The 19,286-nt window shown below is 45.0% G+C and overlaps 1 protein-coding gene across 1 annotated transcript in view; it reads left to right on the forward strand.

Annotated features, from left to right (window-relative positions):
* LOC121001430 (NXPE family member 3-like) overlaps positions 1 to 9,297 on the forward strand; it is a 118,608-nt gene extending 109,311 nt beyond the window's left edge. The window contains exon 6 of the mRNA XM_040432493.1: positions 7,938 to 9,297. Within this exon, the coding sequence (XP_040288427.1) occupies positions 7,938 to 8,473 (536 nt within the window). The 3' untranslated portion in view covers positions 8,474 to 9,297. The remainder of the gene's footprint in view (positions 1 to 7,937) is intronic.
* Positions 9,298 to 19,286: the final 9,989 nt, after the last annotated feature.

Genomic DNA, 19,286 nt, shown 5'->3' on the forward strand with positions numbered 1-19,286 from the left:
TAAGGAGATACATATTGGGGTTTGCTGTGGTGCACCTGAGACGTGCCACCTTGGTGGAGTGGAAGCCAGAATCTAGAGTGTCCACTAAAATAGATAGTGGAGATTGGTGTTACCTAGTATAGCTGGTAACAGCTAATCCGGGCCTAGATTTTACTGGGAGTAAGCAAAGAGCTGGGTTGGTGCTTGCTCCCCATGATCCACTCCGGGGTTTATACGTGGCCCATGTCCATGATTGCGTTTAAAAGTCAGCAGCATGAGGCAGGGTGTGTCTGTTGTGTGAGAGGCTGCAGATCACACCCTGCAAGGCGTGTGTAAAGCAAACACTGGCCTGTGGATGCTTCTAAAGGAGCCCCGAGACTGAAGGACTTTATTGTGGATGACATGAACTGTTTACTTCTCCCGGCTGTGATCCGGCTGAACTGAACTGTAAGTTGCTGGAACAAGCAATAAACTGTATTGAAGTGACTTTGTTGTGTCCCTGCCTTTCCTCAAAACTGGTCATAGGAACCCATTACAAAGATAATTAATAAATATATTGAACAGAATAGGGCCCAATACTGACCCCCGTGGTACCCCACTAGTGACAGTGACCCCTCCAATACTGACCCCTGTGGTACCCCACTAGTGACAGTGACCCAATCTGAGTGTGTACCGTTAATACCCACCCTCTGCTTTCTATCACTCAGCCAGTTACTTACCCACATAAGAACATTTTCTCCCAGTCCGAGCATTGTCATTTTATATACCAACCTTTCATGTGGTACAGTGTCAAATGCTTTGGAGAAGTCCAGATATACGACATCCATTGATTCACCGCTGTCAAGTCTAGAACTTAACTCCTCATAGAAACTGATTAAATTTGTTTGACATGACCAGTCCCTCATGAAGCCATGCTGATATGGCGTTATTTGCTTATTTTTCATTGAGATCCTCCAAGATAGCATCTCTTAGAAAACCTTCAAACCGTTTACCCATGACAGATGTTAGACTTACCTGCCTATAGTTTCCGGGCTCTGTTTTTGGACCCTTTTTGAATATTGGCACCACATTTGCTATGCGCCAATCCTGTGGAACACTCCATGTCAGTATAGAGTCCTTAAATATCATAAATAAGGGTCTGGCTATGACATTACCTAATTCTCTTAGGATACAGGGGTGTATGCCATCTGGTCCTGGCGATTGGTCTATTTTAAGCTTTTTAAGAGGCCGCTGTACTTCTTCCTGTGTCAGACAGGGCACTTTTAATGGGGAATTAACTTTTACATTCTGCATTTCATCTGACAGTTTATTTTCTTCAGTGAATACAGTAGCGAAAATGTTTTATTTTATAGCTTTGCTTTCTCCTCATCACTCTCTACAACTCCCCCCTCATTACTCTGTAGAGGGCTGACACCTACAGATTTATACTGGATACTGTAGATGAATATTGCTCATTATTATATATAAGACACCTGTAATAACTCCTGCAGATGCCCCTAAAGACATTAGATCATGTTTATCATGTGCAGTATGTGGTGAGTGTGCATGTGCGTTTGTCTGTATATTACACCCATCAGCCATAACATTAAGAGGACAGGGTATAATGGAGTACCTGGTGACAGTAGCACCTGCTGGGAGATATTAAGCAGCAGGTGAACAGTAGATTTTTTTTTTTTAAAGCAGGAAAAATTGGGAAATGTAAGGATCTGAGAGACTAACATGAAGGTGAGATTATGACGGACATATATCTGAGTCACAGCATCGCCAAAACAATTGGCCTTGTGGGATGTCCTCAGTGTGCAAGTGGTTAGTACCATCCAAAATTGGTCCAATGAAGGGCAAATGGTTAACCAGTGACAGGCTTATGGGTGACCAAGCACCGCAAATCTACCTGCAATCCATGGAGGAACCATCTCTTTGTCTATAGTTCATAGTATTCTATAATTACCGTAATAGGATTCATCCCTCCATGCCCTCACCTTTTGCTTACACACAGCAGCTAATCTGGGTAAGCGAAGCTGCAATGTAAAGCATAGGTCATAAAGGCAGGCTAAACCTCTGATGAACCAGGAAGTGGATTTCTATAGTAACCCAGAGCGGGGACACCAATTCCTACACCCTGCTACTGTCTCCAATTGTTAACAAAGAATGCCATCTGTGCATTTGATTCCAGGTCCTTTGATATTGTGCCTTAATATATTGTTATGCAACATATGTATTGTATTACATGTAATATGCATGGTTCACCAGCAGGTGTATCTGGCAGAAACAGATCTTTAGATAGAATGGAACATACCATTCCATTGTCCCCCCTGTTGGGCATAAGTCGGCTAGTCCTGCTTCCTACCAACGGAAGAGTTCTAGGAAGCTACTGATAAAGACGCCCTAAATTAGAACATTTTAGATACACTCTGGTGTTCCAGATCAATGTACCCCCCCAGGGGTTAATATCCACACGTGGCTGAGAGACTAGACGCTGACACAGAAGTTGGTCAAAGCAATCTCTCACTTTTATTACATGAGTGCTTAGGTAATTTGGCAGCCATTTTTGCCGCCTGATCTGCCGTGGCTTTCCCCTTTGCCTCCTCTGCATCTGTTTACAGTGGCCTTTCGTTGCTATCATCACCTCTCATGTTAGTGACAAGAGGGCTTCCATCAGAGACCTCACTGCTTCCCCATTTTCGATGGGTTTACCTGAAGCGATCAAGGAGTCTCTGGCTTTCCCTATGGGCCCATAGTCATGGGCTATCCCAAAAGCATACCTGGAATCAGTGTAAATGTTGGCTGTTTTTTTCCATCTGCATATCTGCAAGCCATCTTCAGAGTCTTTTAGCTCCACTTCTTGAGCAGACATGTGTGGTAGTTCATGTTTAATCAGCACTGCCCAACCTGTGTAGTACCTGCCATCCTGGCCATACCTCGATCCATCCACAAAGAGCACATGATCTAGATTACCTAATGGCTGATTTACCAAATCCCACTACCTCTTGTGACATCATCTGCAAACAGTCAGGAGCCTCTTCCTTTGAATCTGGAAGAAAAGTTTAAAGTGCGGTGCCCTAACTCTTCCCTCCCCCCTTGGTCCAGAGGCAACAGGGTGGCTGGGTCCAAAGTATTACACCTTTGGAGAGCAACATTGTCAGGCAACAAAATGGAACACTGCATTCTAAAATAACGGGCAACAAAACAATCATTTGGATTGTACGTTCATGAGGATAGATGTAATATCACCATCACTTTGTGGTTCAGAACTATCTCAGAGCTTTCATCAAACATAGCTAATACAACTACTACAGCTCTGATGCAGAAAGAGGCACCTCTGGCCACGGGATCAAGTCTGGCTGAATAATATGCTACGGGCATTATTGCTGGCCATGCAGTTGGGTGAGGACAGCTGAGTCATGGCCACTCACTTCATAACAATACAATCTAAATGTAATAATCTGATAGTACATTGTGGGGGAACACAAAATTGCCAGTTCTAGGCATAAAAAGCATCTACCACCTCATCTGTGAGGTTGGTAGGGACTAAAGGACAAATCAATCACAGTGGAGTGAGCAGGGGTAATGGGAACCTGAGCCAACAAGGTGTGCGTGTTGGGCACGATGTGGGTGTTAGAAACTGTGGCTTCATTAACGGCATGTAGGTCATGTACCATCCAATGGTGAGTGGTTTTGCTTTTCTCAGCTTCTGGGAGTACTGATACAAACATGGACCAGGGAATTTTATCACTAATGGCCAACAAACAAAGTTGCTGGTCGTTGAGGGCACCTGTAAGCTTCACCGTTTCGTCCTTCTGATCTGAGATACCAGCATGTACTTTTGCAAGCAAATCTGCACCTAGGAGGCAACAAGGGGCGTTACCACTGACCAGCAAATGGGCAAGCGCATCTTGGTTAGGGTCAAATCTAATATGGATGGTTTCTGTTGAAAAGGGAGCGTTCTACTTTCCCATCCACTTCTACCCAAAGACTGGTGTCCTTGGAGAGTAAATCAGGGGAGGCCATGTTTGCTGTGCACAACTGTCTTGGCTGCTCCAGTATCAATCAAAAAGGGACTACTTCTTTATCACCCAGAGTAAGGGATATCATTGGGCCAGACTGAATCTGCTTAAAATGTTTAAAAGTAGAGCCGATACTGGATTTCCTGTTTCCTAATCTTGATCTAACTCCCCCCCCTCCCTGTCTTTGTGTTCTCCTTATGACAACAAAACATGGGTGTCTGTGGGGACGGACAGTGATCCGGGCATGGTCAACATAGAATACAATCCTCTCGTGTGGTGTGGACGAGAAGTACCACACACAGCACAACACTCTCTCTTCTGGGATCCGGGTCCCACAGACTCTGCAGGCCCATCATAGGGTGGCAGACTTACTGTTTCCTCACTTCAATGAGGCGTTTGACATCAGGGCTGCAGCAATGCCAAAGGAACACTACCTATGGTTGGCACCACTGAACCACCCAATGCCGCTTGATGTTACTCTGCATTTTGGCTTACAGAAGTATCCAACTTTCCCTATCGCGGAATTAATAGACTGGAAAACAAAACAGGACTTCTCATCTTCCATAGGAGTGTCTTAAAACACTTAAAAAAAGGGAATGGGCACAAGGGCTGTCGTTGTCTGTAACATCCACCCCTATCCTCCTCCCTCCGCTCTGAGTCATCTAAGTCCACCCCCTTCAGTCGGACGCTGTGGTCCCCCTTTTGTCCATCAGTAATGTGGCAGCTATCCATTAGAATAGAGCTCTGATGTTTAGCACAACACTTAACATGTAACACGTAACTTCAAACATTGAAACAAACAGATCTGACAATACAGACATGAACACACAAAGGGCCCATAAAAACTTTTCATTGACTTCGATATAAAAAAATGTACAGCTTGATCAATGCTGTTGGCACCAATAAAAACCCAAAAACTTCCAAGAAAAATTAAATAAAATTCTCAATGCGCATATTATTTTAAAAAAAATAAATAAATACCGTACTCCATACGCATTCATATACATTTTCATGTACTCATTTTCATTAACAGCTCATAATCAGTCTTCACACATATTCGCCTCAATTCCAACTCAAAGCCACACCCATTCACATTCCACTGAATCATTTATGTCTTCCAACCCACATTGTTTCATCCCAAAACTTGCAGCAGACAAATACAGCTTTCCTGGAAACAGATAGCCACACCACACCCAGAATTGCTGATGGTCTGTCGCTGTAAGACAATATACATGTTATAATCATACAGTCATTTTGTTAAAAGCTGGATTCCCACAGTACACTGCTTGGGAAAGAAGAAAGAAGATTATTGAACAATTCTTTGTCTTCTATAATAATATTACACATATAACATCACTTACTCTGCATGATTCCCTGCCCCCATGATTCCCTCCCCCCTTTCCCTGCTCCTCTTATCTCAGGAATGTTTCTGTGTGAAGGTGGGGGGGAAATGAATTTCTCTATTTCACAGTGCCTGTGCTGCACCTAATAATCCTTCATCATTCAGCTTTCCCTGACACTGCTCTGTTTTCTCACTCGTTAAAACTCCCCCTTCAACATCACCGGAGTTCTGATGCCCTCAAACTGTAAGCTCTAACTTCACAGTTTCTTACAGATTTTCATCCCTGTTGCCAGCCGGGCGACCTTCTGTCCGGGGCCACACTTTCTCTAACATTCTTTGTCACATTTTAACTTTCAATTCTCCATATCACATCCTATAATCTCCCTCTTTCCTCGCTACTAGCTAGGGGCTGTATTTTCTCCTTCATAATACTGGGACTGACCATCTTAACAACAGTATTTCAAACTGACACACACACAAAACAGAGGAGTGATCAGCACCTTTAGCCCTTTCTTCCACTGACAAAGGATTCACCCTCCCCACTGGTTTGCTCAAATCTGACTATCACGTCTGACTAGTCAGCCGGGACTCCCTGCACGTCTTCACCAAAACCAGGGGTCAGGCGGGCTCCGTTGCGTCTTCCTGGGGTCAGGTCAGGTAGTCTCCGCAGTCTTCCCCTTGATCAATAAGTCATGTGGAACTACCATCTTCCTAGGGTCAGGTCAGGTAGTCTCCGCAGTCTTCCCCTGATCAATGAGTCATGTCGAACTACAGTCTTCCTGGTCAGGTCAGCCGGAGTTCCTTTGTCCCACACCTCGGCGCTACAGCGCCCCCTTCTAAACCAGGAGGTTACTGTCCCCTCCCTTTGTCTGTGGTTTTACCATCTGTGCTCAACTCACTCCTCACATAAATCACAGACACACACAAAACATATACACACCAGAGTGATCTATGATTTCAGACTATTGGTTCAATAGACTCTAAGCTTTCAGCATTACAGCCGACTACTATACTTACATCAGTACCACCCCACAGCAGACTGAACTATCTGAGCATGACGAAGTAAACAGCAGAAAGGCAGATGAGATAAAAAGTTTTCTCACCTTTCTTTGAGGTTGCAATCCTCTCCCCTCTGCCGTTCGTCAAGCTCAGGGGCCCGTCTTGTCAGCTGTTTGATGCTACATTCGTACAGAGTCCCTTCGTGGTCGCCATTTTGATAAAGACGCCCTAAATTAGGGCATTTTAGATACACTCTGGTGTTCCAGATCAATGTACCCCCCCCCCCAGGGGTTAATATCCACACGTGGCTGAGAGACTAGACTCTGACACAGAAGTTGGTCAAAGCAATCTCTCACTTTTATTACATGGGATAAGCCGTATATACATCTTCAGAAGAGGGCAGTCCTCTCTGAGGCTAAAACATTGTTTCATTGGTCAAAAAGGAAGAAGAGATAAGAGAGAGGAGATAATACACCTGCATCTGCGCACTGGGCCCTACTTTGGAATGTGAACTAATGTAAACATCTCGTTACCATCGCCATTTTGTAATGGCTTCTATTCTAACAATAATACTGCATACGTCATATGTGACACTTCAAAGAGGTGCTTCTCTATAGGCAGTGGATAATATATATCATCAAGTCATATGATTGGTCTACGCATTCCACCACACTCCATGGGACACCTGCAGAAAGATGAGAAATCAGACACTGCCCGCAGCACTTTGCCCCCCCTCTCTCTCCTCTCCAGCCTTAAAACAAAGAGAGGGGTGGGGGGGAGGCACTTGGAAAAGAAAAAGTTTAACTCATTACAGTCCTAGATATACAAAATATAGAATAAAATTCACACATCTTTAACACTACAGTCAGTCTAGAGTGGAGTTGGAAAGATACAAAACCTGGCACAGTGAGAGGAATGCCCCCCCCCCCCCCTACTTCAGCAGGGGACTCCAAAGGGAAGCAGCTCATAGAGCACACTTACAGTTTATAGACAGGATATTACGAGGGGGTCAATGGCCAAAGGCACTCCACTCAAAGGTACAAGAACTGTGAGAAAGTCTAGCTACCAGACCAAAGCCAGAGTTTAGTACACCAGAGAAAGAGAAAGCAAGGTATCCAAGTTTGCCTGCCAGTTTACCCCAAAACCTGCTGGAGCCAAGAGAAATACCAAATATTGTCTGGATGCAAGTTTATTCAAGTAAAGCTGTTGAACTGTATAAAGTCTGGACTCTGATTATTCTCCAACTACTGCAATTCTCCCCTTTATTGCTATGGAGCCTAACCCTGGGGAGTGGTAGGAGCACTGTGACACACAGAAAAATTATGAGGCCGCATCACCATTTGGCATTCCTAAAAACCTGGGACACGATCATACCAATGTCTGCACCTGGCAGCAAAGACAATAACTTGCAGGGATCACCTAGATGGTAGTTCCAGTGTATAGAAATGATGAAGGTAGCCTAGGTGTGTACTTGCTATCTCCATCAGGGCTACTGATGTTTATCGGATGGCTCTGTACATAGGAAATATGTTGTGGTCGGAGTACATCCTCTTAAACTGTGTATGGAATGATGTCACCTATATGTGATATAACAGTGTGTTTTGTTTTGGCAGCTCTACAGACGGTGGACCGTAATGTCAGCTATGACCCTGGAGTCCTGCTGGCCTTGGATACTGATCATGGCTATCTAATACAATGGCGAGTACACCAAAGACCACTTACCATGCTTCGTATGCGTTTACAGGAGCTGCACTACATCGCCAATGAGCTGGATAACATTGGAGGGGGGGACAATGACCTGGTGATTGTCATAAACTGCATGGCGCACTTTGCCTCATTCCCGGTAAAATTTTATTTGCAGAGGATAAGAAATATCCGTAATGCTGTTGTCCGGTTATTGAAGCGAAGCCCCCAGACCAAGGTCATCATCAAATCCGGGAACACCGGCTTCCTCTATGAACATGGCAGTGACTGGCTGTCCTTCCAGCTGGACAACCTAATGAGGGCCGTCTTCTCAGGACTTCCAGTTGCATTAATAGATGCCTGGCAGATGACCTCCTGCCATTACCTGCCCAAATACCTTCACCCTAAGGAAATCATAATCAAGAATATGGTGGACTCGATGCTCTCCTACATTTGTCCAGAATAGGTTGGTACAGACAACATTGTGACAGGAATCCTCATCATCATTACTAGAACATAGGACCAAAACCTCCACCTTCACTATGCCTGAAAGAGACATCACTCAGCTGTTCTGTACAGTATGTGGTGGTATAAAGAAAAAAACTGATGGGTTAGACATAGGAAAAAAACACTTACTGCTCTTAATAAAGGTGCAGCCATTGGCTGAATGCTCTTGACTCCCCATACACCCTTGGCTAGATGAGCGCATATGTTAATCAATTGTCTATAGGGAGAGAGGAGAAAGCTGCTGGCATACACTTCTGTTGGCGTGGTGTTATCTCTTGGAAGAAGGAAAGGATCGAGTACTAAAATGGATATATGTAACTAAGTGAGCACAAGTCAACTTCAGATGGTCACTCTTCCATTTGGAGGAGACTCTAGTTTTGCTGTACCAGTTCTCTGGAATGCTCTGCCCTAAGCAAATACAGTAGATTAATTCACAACATCCAGTTTTAGACACTCGATAAAATATATCTTTTTAGTTTGTCCTATCACATCCTCTGATCTAACTCTCCTCCATTCACCGCCCCCATCATTGATCCATCAAATATTTACACCCCATGCACTCAGAGGCGCCACAGATATCGTCTGGTGACGGCTCGTTCAGCTTTATATCTTCTCCCCTATTGTGATAAGATGGCCGACCACTGTACAAAACAGGCTGTTGTTATCTTCTGTGTCCGGCCATCTTCTCATAGCGTAGATTGTAAGCTCTTGTGAGCAGAGCCCTCATTCCTCTTGTTGTAATTGTTGACCTGTTTGTTTCTATGTTATTTATGATTCTGTACTTGAACCCCCTGATTGTAAAGCACCGTGGAATATGTTGGCGCTATAGAAATAAAGATGGTAAAACCATTTTCATGTGGTTTCTGTGTACTGGGTTACAAAAATTTTCAGCTTCAGGTCAGTGTTTCATTTTGGCTTTAAAGGAAACCTGTCATCAGCTTTGAGCTGCCCATACTAACGGCAGAATAAAGTAGAGACCGCTGAGCTGATTTCAGAGGTCGGTCATTTAAAAGTTAAAAGTAAGTGGTTGCCAAGAAGCAACATCACAATCATTGCAGACTAGGCCTGGAAAAGAGTCCTGGACACCTGAGAAGAGTCCTGGTTATTCATGAAGTCCTGCTCTCCTGCCCACCTGCTGGTGACTGACCGGCTTCTACCTCGTTTTCTCCCTTTCTCTCTAGGAGAGAACTGCCAGTCATCAGCAGATGGGCGGAGAGCAGGAGATTATAATAACCAGGACTCTTCTCAGGTAGATGGGACTCTTCTCAAGGCCTAGGCTGCAATTATTATGATGCTGGTTCTCTGCAACCACTTACTTTTATCTGATGAGTGACACTCCGCTGAGATCAGCATTTCAGTCACTATTTTATGCTGCCCTCAGTGAGGTCAGCATAAAGTTGATGACAGTTTCCCTTTAAATATGAGACAATGAGATCTCGTTTTTGCTTTAAGCTTTTTCCCTATTTTTCGACAACATAGACAACCCCAATAGGACAGAGATGAACAAATAAAATAAAAAACTTTGCTTAGTTTGTCAAGGAGGGAGTTAAATCAGCTATATCCTGGCCTGCAGGGAGAGTGCATTGAAGCCACATACATACTGTAGCTAGAACTTTCTGGCAGTGTAACAGTTACTGTGCGTCAGGCGTTACTATTAAGCTCAGTTCAAACTTCACTTATTTGGTCAGTTACGGGTGCAGATCTTTTTATGATACTGTATCTGAGAGTAGGATTATCTCTTAAGAGAACAAATACCTGAAGTGTGAACTCAGCCTTACAGGTCAATGTTAGCGCCAGGTATAAATAACCGTGCGGAGGCCCAAGATCCTACTATAGCGTGAAAGAGCGCAAGCCTTTTACACCGTCATCAGCTGATTCCACATAGATGTCTACAGAACCTGTTCTATTAAACGCTTATACAAGTAGAGCCCCCGACAGAGTGGAGACGGTGTCAGCAGTAAGTTTGTGTTGACATTCTTATTATTTTTCCCTTCTTATGATGCATCAGAAAAACAACCCCCCACCCCCAAGGACCAACTCCTGCTTTTGACTTCCAAATCATGATCAAACCCGATGCAAAATACTGACCATTTGATAGAGGCCTTACTGCTGCTCCAAAGACAGGATCCGTTGTGTTTTTAAATTTTTGGTTCTTCTGACAAATCAGAAGAAGGGTAAAGTTAACGATGTCAACAAGGCCAAACAGATACTAGTGACCCTGTCACAGACTGGTGATGGTGACAACAGTGAAAGGAGTCATCATAGCGGCCCAATCACATAGTGGGGAGGGTGCAACAGCATGAGGAGTCAACATAGTGGATCAGTGACAGATAGGAGTGGATTAAGTGCATGATAGGCCTGGGGTGTCTATGCAACTTGGGCCGCTCCCTTAATTTTAGATTTTTTTTTTCTGTATGAAGAGGCTGCGGTGCTTCGTAAACGCGATACAGGGCCGTCTTTAACAAGGGGGAAAAGGGGCAGCTGCCCCGGGCCCAGTTTCTCCTGGGGGGCCCAAGGCAGGTGCCTCTTAAGCCCTGCTAGCCACTGCCCCGGGTATCAGGCTGTCAGCCACACAGGGGGTGGCACTCCAGGCAGCATACTGTGAGAGCTGTGATTCTCTAGGACCTTAGATGACATCATCACCATGTGACCAGTAACCTAGCAATATTACTGGTCACATGGCTATGAGGTCATCAAGGTCCTACCAGGAGTGTTGCTGTAGAAGTTTACCTTAACTGTGGAGCTTTTTTTGTGAAGATTACATCAGAAAAAGGTGACAGGGGCTGTTATGCTAATATACTGTAAACTACTGTATAGTGGGTTGCTGTATACTGTGGGGGGCTGTATAATGTAGGGGCCTGTATACTGTGGGTGCTGTATATTGTGGAGTTCTATACTGCTGTACTGTATAGTGTGGGGGGCTGTATACTGTATACTGTGGGTGCTGTATATTGTGGAGTGCTATACTGCTGTACTGTATACTGTGGGGTGCTGTATACTGTGGGGGGCTGTATACTGTATACTGTGGGTGCTGTGTATTGTGGAGTGCTATACTGCTGTACTGTATAGTGTGGGGTGCTGTATACTGTGGGGGGCTGTATACTGTATATTTTGGGTGCTGTATATTGTGGAGTGCTATACTGCTGTACTGTATAGTGTGGGGTGCTGTATCGTGTATAGTTTGGGGTGCTGTATACGGTGAGGTGCTATACTGCTCCACTGTATACTGTGGGGTGCTGTATACTGTGGGCTACTATACTGCTCTACTATATATTGTGGGGTACTGTATAGTGTGGGGTGCTATACTGCATACTGTGTAGTTTTGTTTACTATAGGGTGCTATACTGCATACTGTGGGTTGCTGTATACTATAGGGTGCTATACTGCATACTGTGGGGTGCTGGGGTGCACTCTAACGCTAGAGTGAGTTGAGCCCCGGTCTCCTTCCTGCAGAGCTGTGCCCACTTCCAGCCTGAGCTCAGCTGCCCAGAGCACTGATCCTGAGCTGCTGGAGTCTTCAGAACTGGAAGCATTTACAGTCATTCACTGTACTCTACCAGATGTGTGGATTTTTTGTGTGTGTGTGTTGTGGTGGAGGGCGTGATTGCCTGCTACGGTGTGGGAAGGTGGGATCCAGGGGGCCCAAGTAAATTTTTGCCCAGGGTCCAATCAATATTAAAGATTGCCCTGGCGCTATATGACATTACATTAATCTAGGACACAGCAGCAAACAGTGCTCCAGACTAAAAAAAATACCCAAGAGCCATTGGCTCCTAAAATGAAAAATTTAGGAGCCAAATTAAATTTTTAGTCGCCAAATTTAAAATACATATGCGACGTGCTGCCCCCCCAGGGCAGATCATGTCACAGGTTTATAGGAAGGCAGAGTGATGTGGCCTTAAAGGGTTTCTGTCACCCTGCAAAACTCTTTTTTTTTTTTTGGGCTAGTTAGATTGCTCATAGTGCGATATAGCAGAATATAATGGTATTACTTACTTTCATGCGGCCGATTCTTTATAAAACGAACTTTTATAATATGTTAATGAGGGCTCTACCAGCAAGTAGGGCGTCTACTTGCTGGTAGCTGCTGCAGAAATCCGCCCCCTCGCCGTGTTGATTGACAGGGCCAGCCGTGATCTCCTCCTCCGGCCGGCCCTGTCAGTAATTCATAAATCGCGCGCCTCGCGTCATTCGGCGCAGGCGCTCTGAGATGAGGAGGCTCGTATCCTCAGCACTCCCTCAGTGCGCCTGCGCCGATGACGTCTTCTCTTTCGGTGATGTCATCGGCGCAGGCGCACTGAGGGAGTGCTGAGGATACGAGCCTCCTCATCTCAGAGCGCCTGCGCCGAATGACGCGAGGCGCGCGATTTTTGAATTACTGACAGGGCCGGCCGGAGGAGGAGATCACGGCTGGCCCTGTCAATCAACACGGCGAGGGGGCGGATTTCTGCAGCAGCTACCAGCAATTAGACGCCCTACTTGCTGGTAGAGCCCTCATTAACATATTATAAAAGTTCGTTTTATAAAGAATCGGCCGCATGAAAGTAAGTAATACCATTATATTCTGCTATATCGCACTATGAGCAATCTAACTAGCCCAAAAAAAAAATATGAGTTTTGCAGGGTGACAGAAACCCTTTAATGGTCTCTGTGTGTGTCACGGTGCTCCTACCTGGATACAGCCAATACCTAGGGTTAGGCTCCGAAGCAATAAAGGGGGATAGTTGAGGTAGGAGAGAAGAATAAATATCGAGTCCAGACCTTGATAAAGTTCACCAGCTTTACTTGGGTAAACTTGCATCCAGACAATATTAAGGTTTTCTCTTGGTTCCAGCAGGCTTTGGCGTAAACTGGCAAGCAAACTTGATAACTCTGCTTTCTGTCTCTCTCTCTTCAGTCAGCTCTGGTATCCCTGGATTTGGGTGCCTTTGGCTGTTGTCCCTCCTGACGCTAAGTAAGTAAATTAGCAAGGAGTCAGGGGGCTCTATGATCTACTTCCCTTTGGAGAGACTCCTGCCACAGCCAGAGAACATTTTACTCTTGCTGCTACATCTTTCATGTCTTCTCAGCTTCTTCATAGAAACATAGAAACATAGAATGTGTCGGCAGATAAGAACCATTTGGCCCATCCAGTCTGCCCAATATACTAAATACTATGGATAGCCCCTGGCCCTATCTTATATGAAGGATGGCCTTATGCCTATCCCATGCATGCTTAAACTCCTCTACTGTATTTGCAGCTGCCACTTCTGCCGGAAGGCTATTCCATGCATCCACTACTCTCTCAGTAAAGTAATACTTCCTGATATTACTTTTAAACCTTTGCCCCTCTAATTCATCGAGTCTAAACTGGAATAAACTAGTACTGCCACCCCTTCTACTGGTAGGAAGCAGGACTGGTCCACTTCTGCCCAAAGGGGGAAGAATGGAATGTTGAGTTCCATTCTGTATAAGGATAGCTCTGCCATATACGCTGCCACCTACTGGTGAACCAGGCACATTATATGAACATAACGGTTACATAGCAAGATTCTGAATGCACAATGTGAAGGACCTTGAAATAAATATAAAGATGACATTTATGTTAACCATTAGAGACAGTAGCGAAGTGCAGAAATGGTAATACCACTCTGGGGTATTACACATAGGATTATAATAAAAAAGACTTGGAGGCGAATACAACACACCACATACCTCTTATATCCAGTGACATCATGATTGATAATGCTGTGTGCTGCTTGTGTGAGGGAGTCCTTATGAATTCACTTCTAATCTGATTCTTCAAACTACCTTTCCACTGCGCCAATCCCCAGGGAGCATTGTCCTGAGGCAGTACATCGCGACACAACACTTCATAAGGGCCACTACCACTCCCATCCTCTGCATCGGCTCCTCAGGGGCTTATGGCAGATGTTATCAGAGACTTTACTCATTTATATTGCCTCACTTTAATGACATCACTCATGGTTGATGGTGTCTTACAGTAGTTAAAAGGTACAGTACATGGTAAGACACATAACATTATTGCATGGCATATTATCATGGGTGCAAGTGTTGGGAGAGTGTAGCAGAGTTAACACATCTAGTTAACATGTTATGACTGTGACTGTTAACTCTGCTACATCTGTATAATATCATGCATACAGTATGTTGTACCCTGAAGGAGCTATACCTTGCATTCTGGACATTTGTGGACATTTTCTCCTATTTCCCCCATGCAAAGTCATCAACTCATTACTGTATTGCACTTTGGGAGGTTAACTTGCACTGACTTATACTGTTTATTACTGTGTAACTGCATTTATATGTTGCAAATTGTAATATATATCATGTTCATTTGCACTGTATTTGCACAGTACTATGGAAAGGGTTAATGAATACTGAGAGACTTTTGGGACTTTCTAGTTAATAATGAGAAGCTGATAGTTCTCCACAGTTACCATAAGAGTTTAGGAAGAGCATGTTTTGGAGGGAAAAAGCCAGACTTGTTTACCACCAAAACCAGACAGACTGACCTATCAAATGTCTGTGTTAGCTCTGTTATGTCTGGAATCTTCTTTTTTTCTGGAAAAACTATTGTGTCATTGCTATTGAGTATCATTGAAGCTCTAATGTAAGTCTATACCAGACATGAGTTGTAACATTGTATCTATTTGTGCTGAGCTTCTCTACTCCACCCGTCCCACTAGAAGGTTCTAGTTCAGCCAGAAACTGTATATAAGTAGAGCAGTGAGAGCGCCTAGTGTTCTGCAGTTATGGAACATGGCTTAAAAGAGGAGACTCTGCCAGACTATTGAGTGACCAGAAGAAGACGCTGAGATGAGAATACTCTGCCACAGATCCTGGATCAACAGCCTTTGACCACATTAAAAGCCATCTGGGAACAATGCCTTCCCATCCCCCCAGAGAGAAGCAGCATGTGGTAACACCTCCACAGTGTCCAGCAAAACCAGCGTTGGGGCCTCTTATCATATAAACATATTATAGCAATGCTGGCATGTTCAAGCATCGGTCACATTACAGTTCAGCTATAACAGGGTCATTCAGTAATCCAGAGCCCCAGGCAGGGGCGTACCTAGAGCATTTGGCACCCGGGGCGAACCCTTTGTTTGGCAACCCCCCCCCCCCCCCGCCCCCAAGAAAGTTAAGAAAACATACAAAGTTTTTTCAATGTTTTCAATAATATTTATTACAAATTTGTAAGCTCTATATCAACTTGAAAAAACTATAACTTAATTACACCCCCTCCCTCCCCACCTTAATTACACCCCCTCCCTCCCCACCTTAATTACACCCCCCCTTAATTACACACACAACCCCCTTAATTACACCCCTTCTCTTCTCCCCTTAATTACACCTCCTCCCTTAATTACACCCCCCCTTAATTACACCCCCTCCCTCCCCACCTTAATTACACCCCCTCCCTTAATTACACCCCCTCTCTTCTCCCCTTAATTACACCCCCTCCCTTAATTACACGTCACCTCCTCCCTTAATTACACCCCCTCCCTCCCCACCTTAATTACACCACCTCCCTTAATTACACCCCCCCTTAATTACACCCCCTCCCTCCCCACCTTAATTACAAACCCCTCCCTTAATTACACCCCCTCCCTCCCCACCTTAATTACAAACCCCTCCCTTAATTACACACACACATCCCTTAATTTCACCCCCCCTTTAATTACAAACCTCCACTTAATTACACACACACACACCCCTTAATTACACAATTATTTACTCACATTTTGATGATGCCTCAGGCTCCGTCCGACCGCTGGTAATGGATCCTTCCGCTTCTTTAAAAGATCCGTGAAGGCGGCGTGGCGTCAGCGTCGTGACGTCATGTTGCGCGCCGCCGCAATAATCCTTCCACAGAAGCCGGCGCCTGGCAGAGCCGCGTCGCGGTGCAGCAGTGGATGGAGGGGTGACTCCGTCATGGCACCCCCCTTGTGAGTGGCACCCGGGGCGGGCCGCCCCCCCCCCCCCCCCCCCTGGTACGCCACTGGCCCCAGGCACTGCACTGGATACAGTTTTCTTTGTGAAAGGCACTAGCTGATCTCCAAACATCTTACACGCTACTGAATTTACAGCCACCGTACATAAAAATTCACTTTATTAAAGGGGAAATTTATCAAAATTGGTACTAGGGAAAAGTGACTTAGTTGTCCATAGCAGCCAATCAGATTCCACCTTTTAGTTTTTAGAACTCATTTGGAGAATGAACGGATCAATCTAATTGGTTTCCATGGACAACTAAGCTTGTTTTACTTTGTAATAGTTTTAATAAATCTCCCCCTACATGTCTGTGTACTGTGCAGAGAAAAAGAATCATAAAGTTATAACGGCACCGACTCCACAGTATTTACAGGGTTTATACATGACCAGCCTGTCACGAACTATGGATCCGATTGCTCCGGATCCCACAGCTGTGACGTAGTGGTCTGTGACGGAGTCTGCGCACACACAGAGACCTCACGTGACCGGGGTATTACCATTCGGCTAACACCCCCCCACTACACTTCGGTAACTGCCACCATGTGGGTTCCCGGCCCACGAGCCGACTATCCGGGTCATTCACTATCACACAGATCAGTGGATGAACCGGATATCACTTACTGACCAACCGCAGTCAATCACCCCAGCTACAATTCCTAAATGCAATTTAACTAACTACCTGGTAACGTCTCTTCAAAGGCAAGGTACATTGTTCAGCAGCTTAGAATATGGAAGACTTGGCCACTTAGATTTTATAATCTTTAATAAGAGGTAAAAAGCAGTGCATACAAGTCTAATGAAAATGACTATAAATCTACAGAATAATATTAACAATATAAATAATCACGACAGTTCAAATGAAAGGGAAAAAGATGAAAGAATACTTAGTTTCTCTGGAGGGTTTCAGATGGTCGTTCATATGTCCTTTTTGAATCCTTGCAAACCCCGTTCAGTATGTATCAGGGGAGACCCTCAAAGTTCTTCTGATACAGGGATATGCCGTCAATGTCCAATTAAGTGTCTGGTGATGTTCCATGGGTCTCCCTCCTCTCTCCTTGTGCACGGATTTTTATCAACTCTCCCATGGGCAGGAGACTTACTCCTGTCAGCCAATGGCAGCAGAGTGACTGTGAAGCCTAGGGATTGTTTTATGACCCCATCAAAGTTCAGTTCCTACAATGAGGATTATACTTAAGCCTGTATCTCCCTGATACATCGGCATATTTTTATACAGAATACATATTTGCAATCCTTATTTATTTACATACAGAATGAGACCACACACGGTAATGCTGGGACCTGTAGTTCTTCTACCACCCATAGGTGAGCTACAGAATCACATCCTCTGGTCATATTTGATACCCAATTAACCACAATACTCTGTAGAGCCTGGATCTGGTGTCAGAAAGGGCATAAGTTGATTCATAACTGAAATATGAAAGTGGACTGGTTTTATGCCCAGAGCTAATTAAGGGCTATTAGCTCTCCTCAAACCAGACCTGGAAATTAATGACGTCACGCTCCAGCCAGGCTTGACAGCGAGCTGATCTTTATCTTATAGGACAGGATGAGCTGGGCCTGGTATAGCCTTTATGACCTTTTATAGCCGGCCTCACAGAGCAGTGGTAATAAAAGTGTCCATCTATATCATACTTGACCCAGGCTTCAGGAAGATGAGAGTTCACTGTTCTTTTACATAGGCCAGAAGCATACAAAATGGATACCCAGAGGAATTATGTATGTATGCCGGCACACCTCCCTCTTTTAAAAGGTTGCCTGGGGAAATGGCCACAAGCCTATTCTACAGCAACCCAGCCGTCTCCGGCCGATTCTCCCTGCCGCGACAACCCGTCGGCATTTCCATGTAAACTACCTTTTCTGTGCTGCACGGTGAAGTTGTGGTCATGGCTACGGCCAAGAGGTATCCGAAGAACCCTAGGGAGAGAAACAACAGGAGCAACCTAACCCAGCTAGGCGTGTCTTAGCTGACCTGACTAAATGGCTTGTTGTGTGCCCTAAGCCATGATCATGGGTAGGCCTATAAGTGGGCATACCCTGTGGAAATGAGAAGATAAGGGAGGGAGGGTGGGGCACCTGAAAACACACGCCTGGAAGTGAGGGTGTGGCTCGTATATGAAGAGCCTCCGCCCCTCCCACAAATGCAGGCTGATTAATCAGCCTTACCAACTTGTGGTCATGGCTACGGCCAAGAGGTATCCGAAGAACCCTAGGGAGAGAAACAACAGGAACAACCTAACCCAGCTAGGCGTGTCTTAGCTGACCTGACTAAATGGCTTGTTGTGTGCCCTAAGCCATGATCGTGAGTAGGCCTATAAGTGGGCAAAAACCAAGCCAAGTAGGGTAGAAAAGGAATTCGAATGGCATGTGCAAACTAATCCCCAAGCCAACTGCAAGGCGTCAGGGATCTAGAGCGAAAATTCGGGGTATACAAGGCAAGACCAGTAGGAGACCTACAACCCATCTTGTGGATGACAAGGCCAGACACATGATGCTCAATATTGCGGATACTGCCCCAAAGCGGAATACGTTGTGAAATGGATCATAAAAACCAACTGAAACTTGTAAAGTTTGGTTCTAGTGCGAGTACTGGCAATGCCCTAGCCTCAGGAGATCGTGGGACCGCAACCTAACTGCCTAGACTATGCAGGAATGAGGGCCAAAAAGAAACCATGTAGATAGGAAGAGAATCCTTGAATAGTTCCCCAGACAACAGCTATCTGCTAGCCGTGGTCCGCGCGTTGTTCTACTGTGTG

The sequence above is a fragment of the Bufo bufo genome, chromosome 5 (assembly GCF_905171765.1).
Source record: "Bufo bufo chromosome 5, aBufBuf1.1, whole genome shotgun sequence".
Lineage (NCBI taxonomy): Eukaryota > Metazoa > Chordata > Amphibia > Anura > Bufonidae > Bufo > Bufo bufo.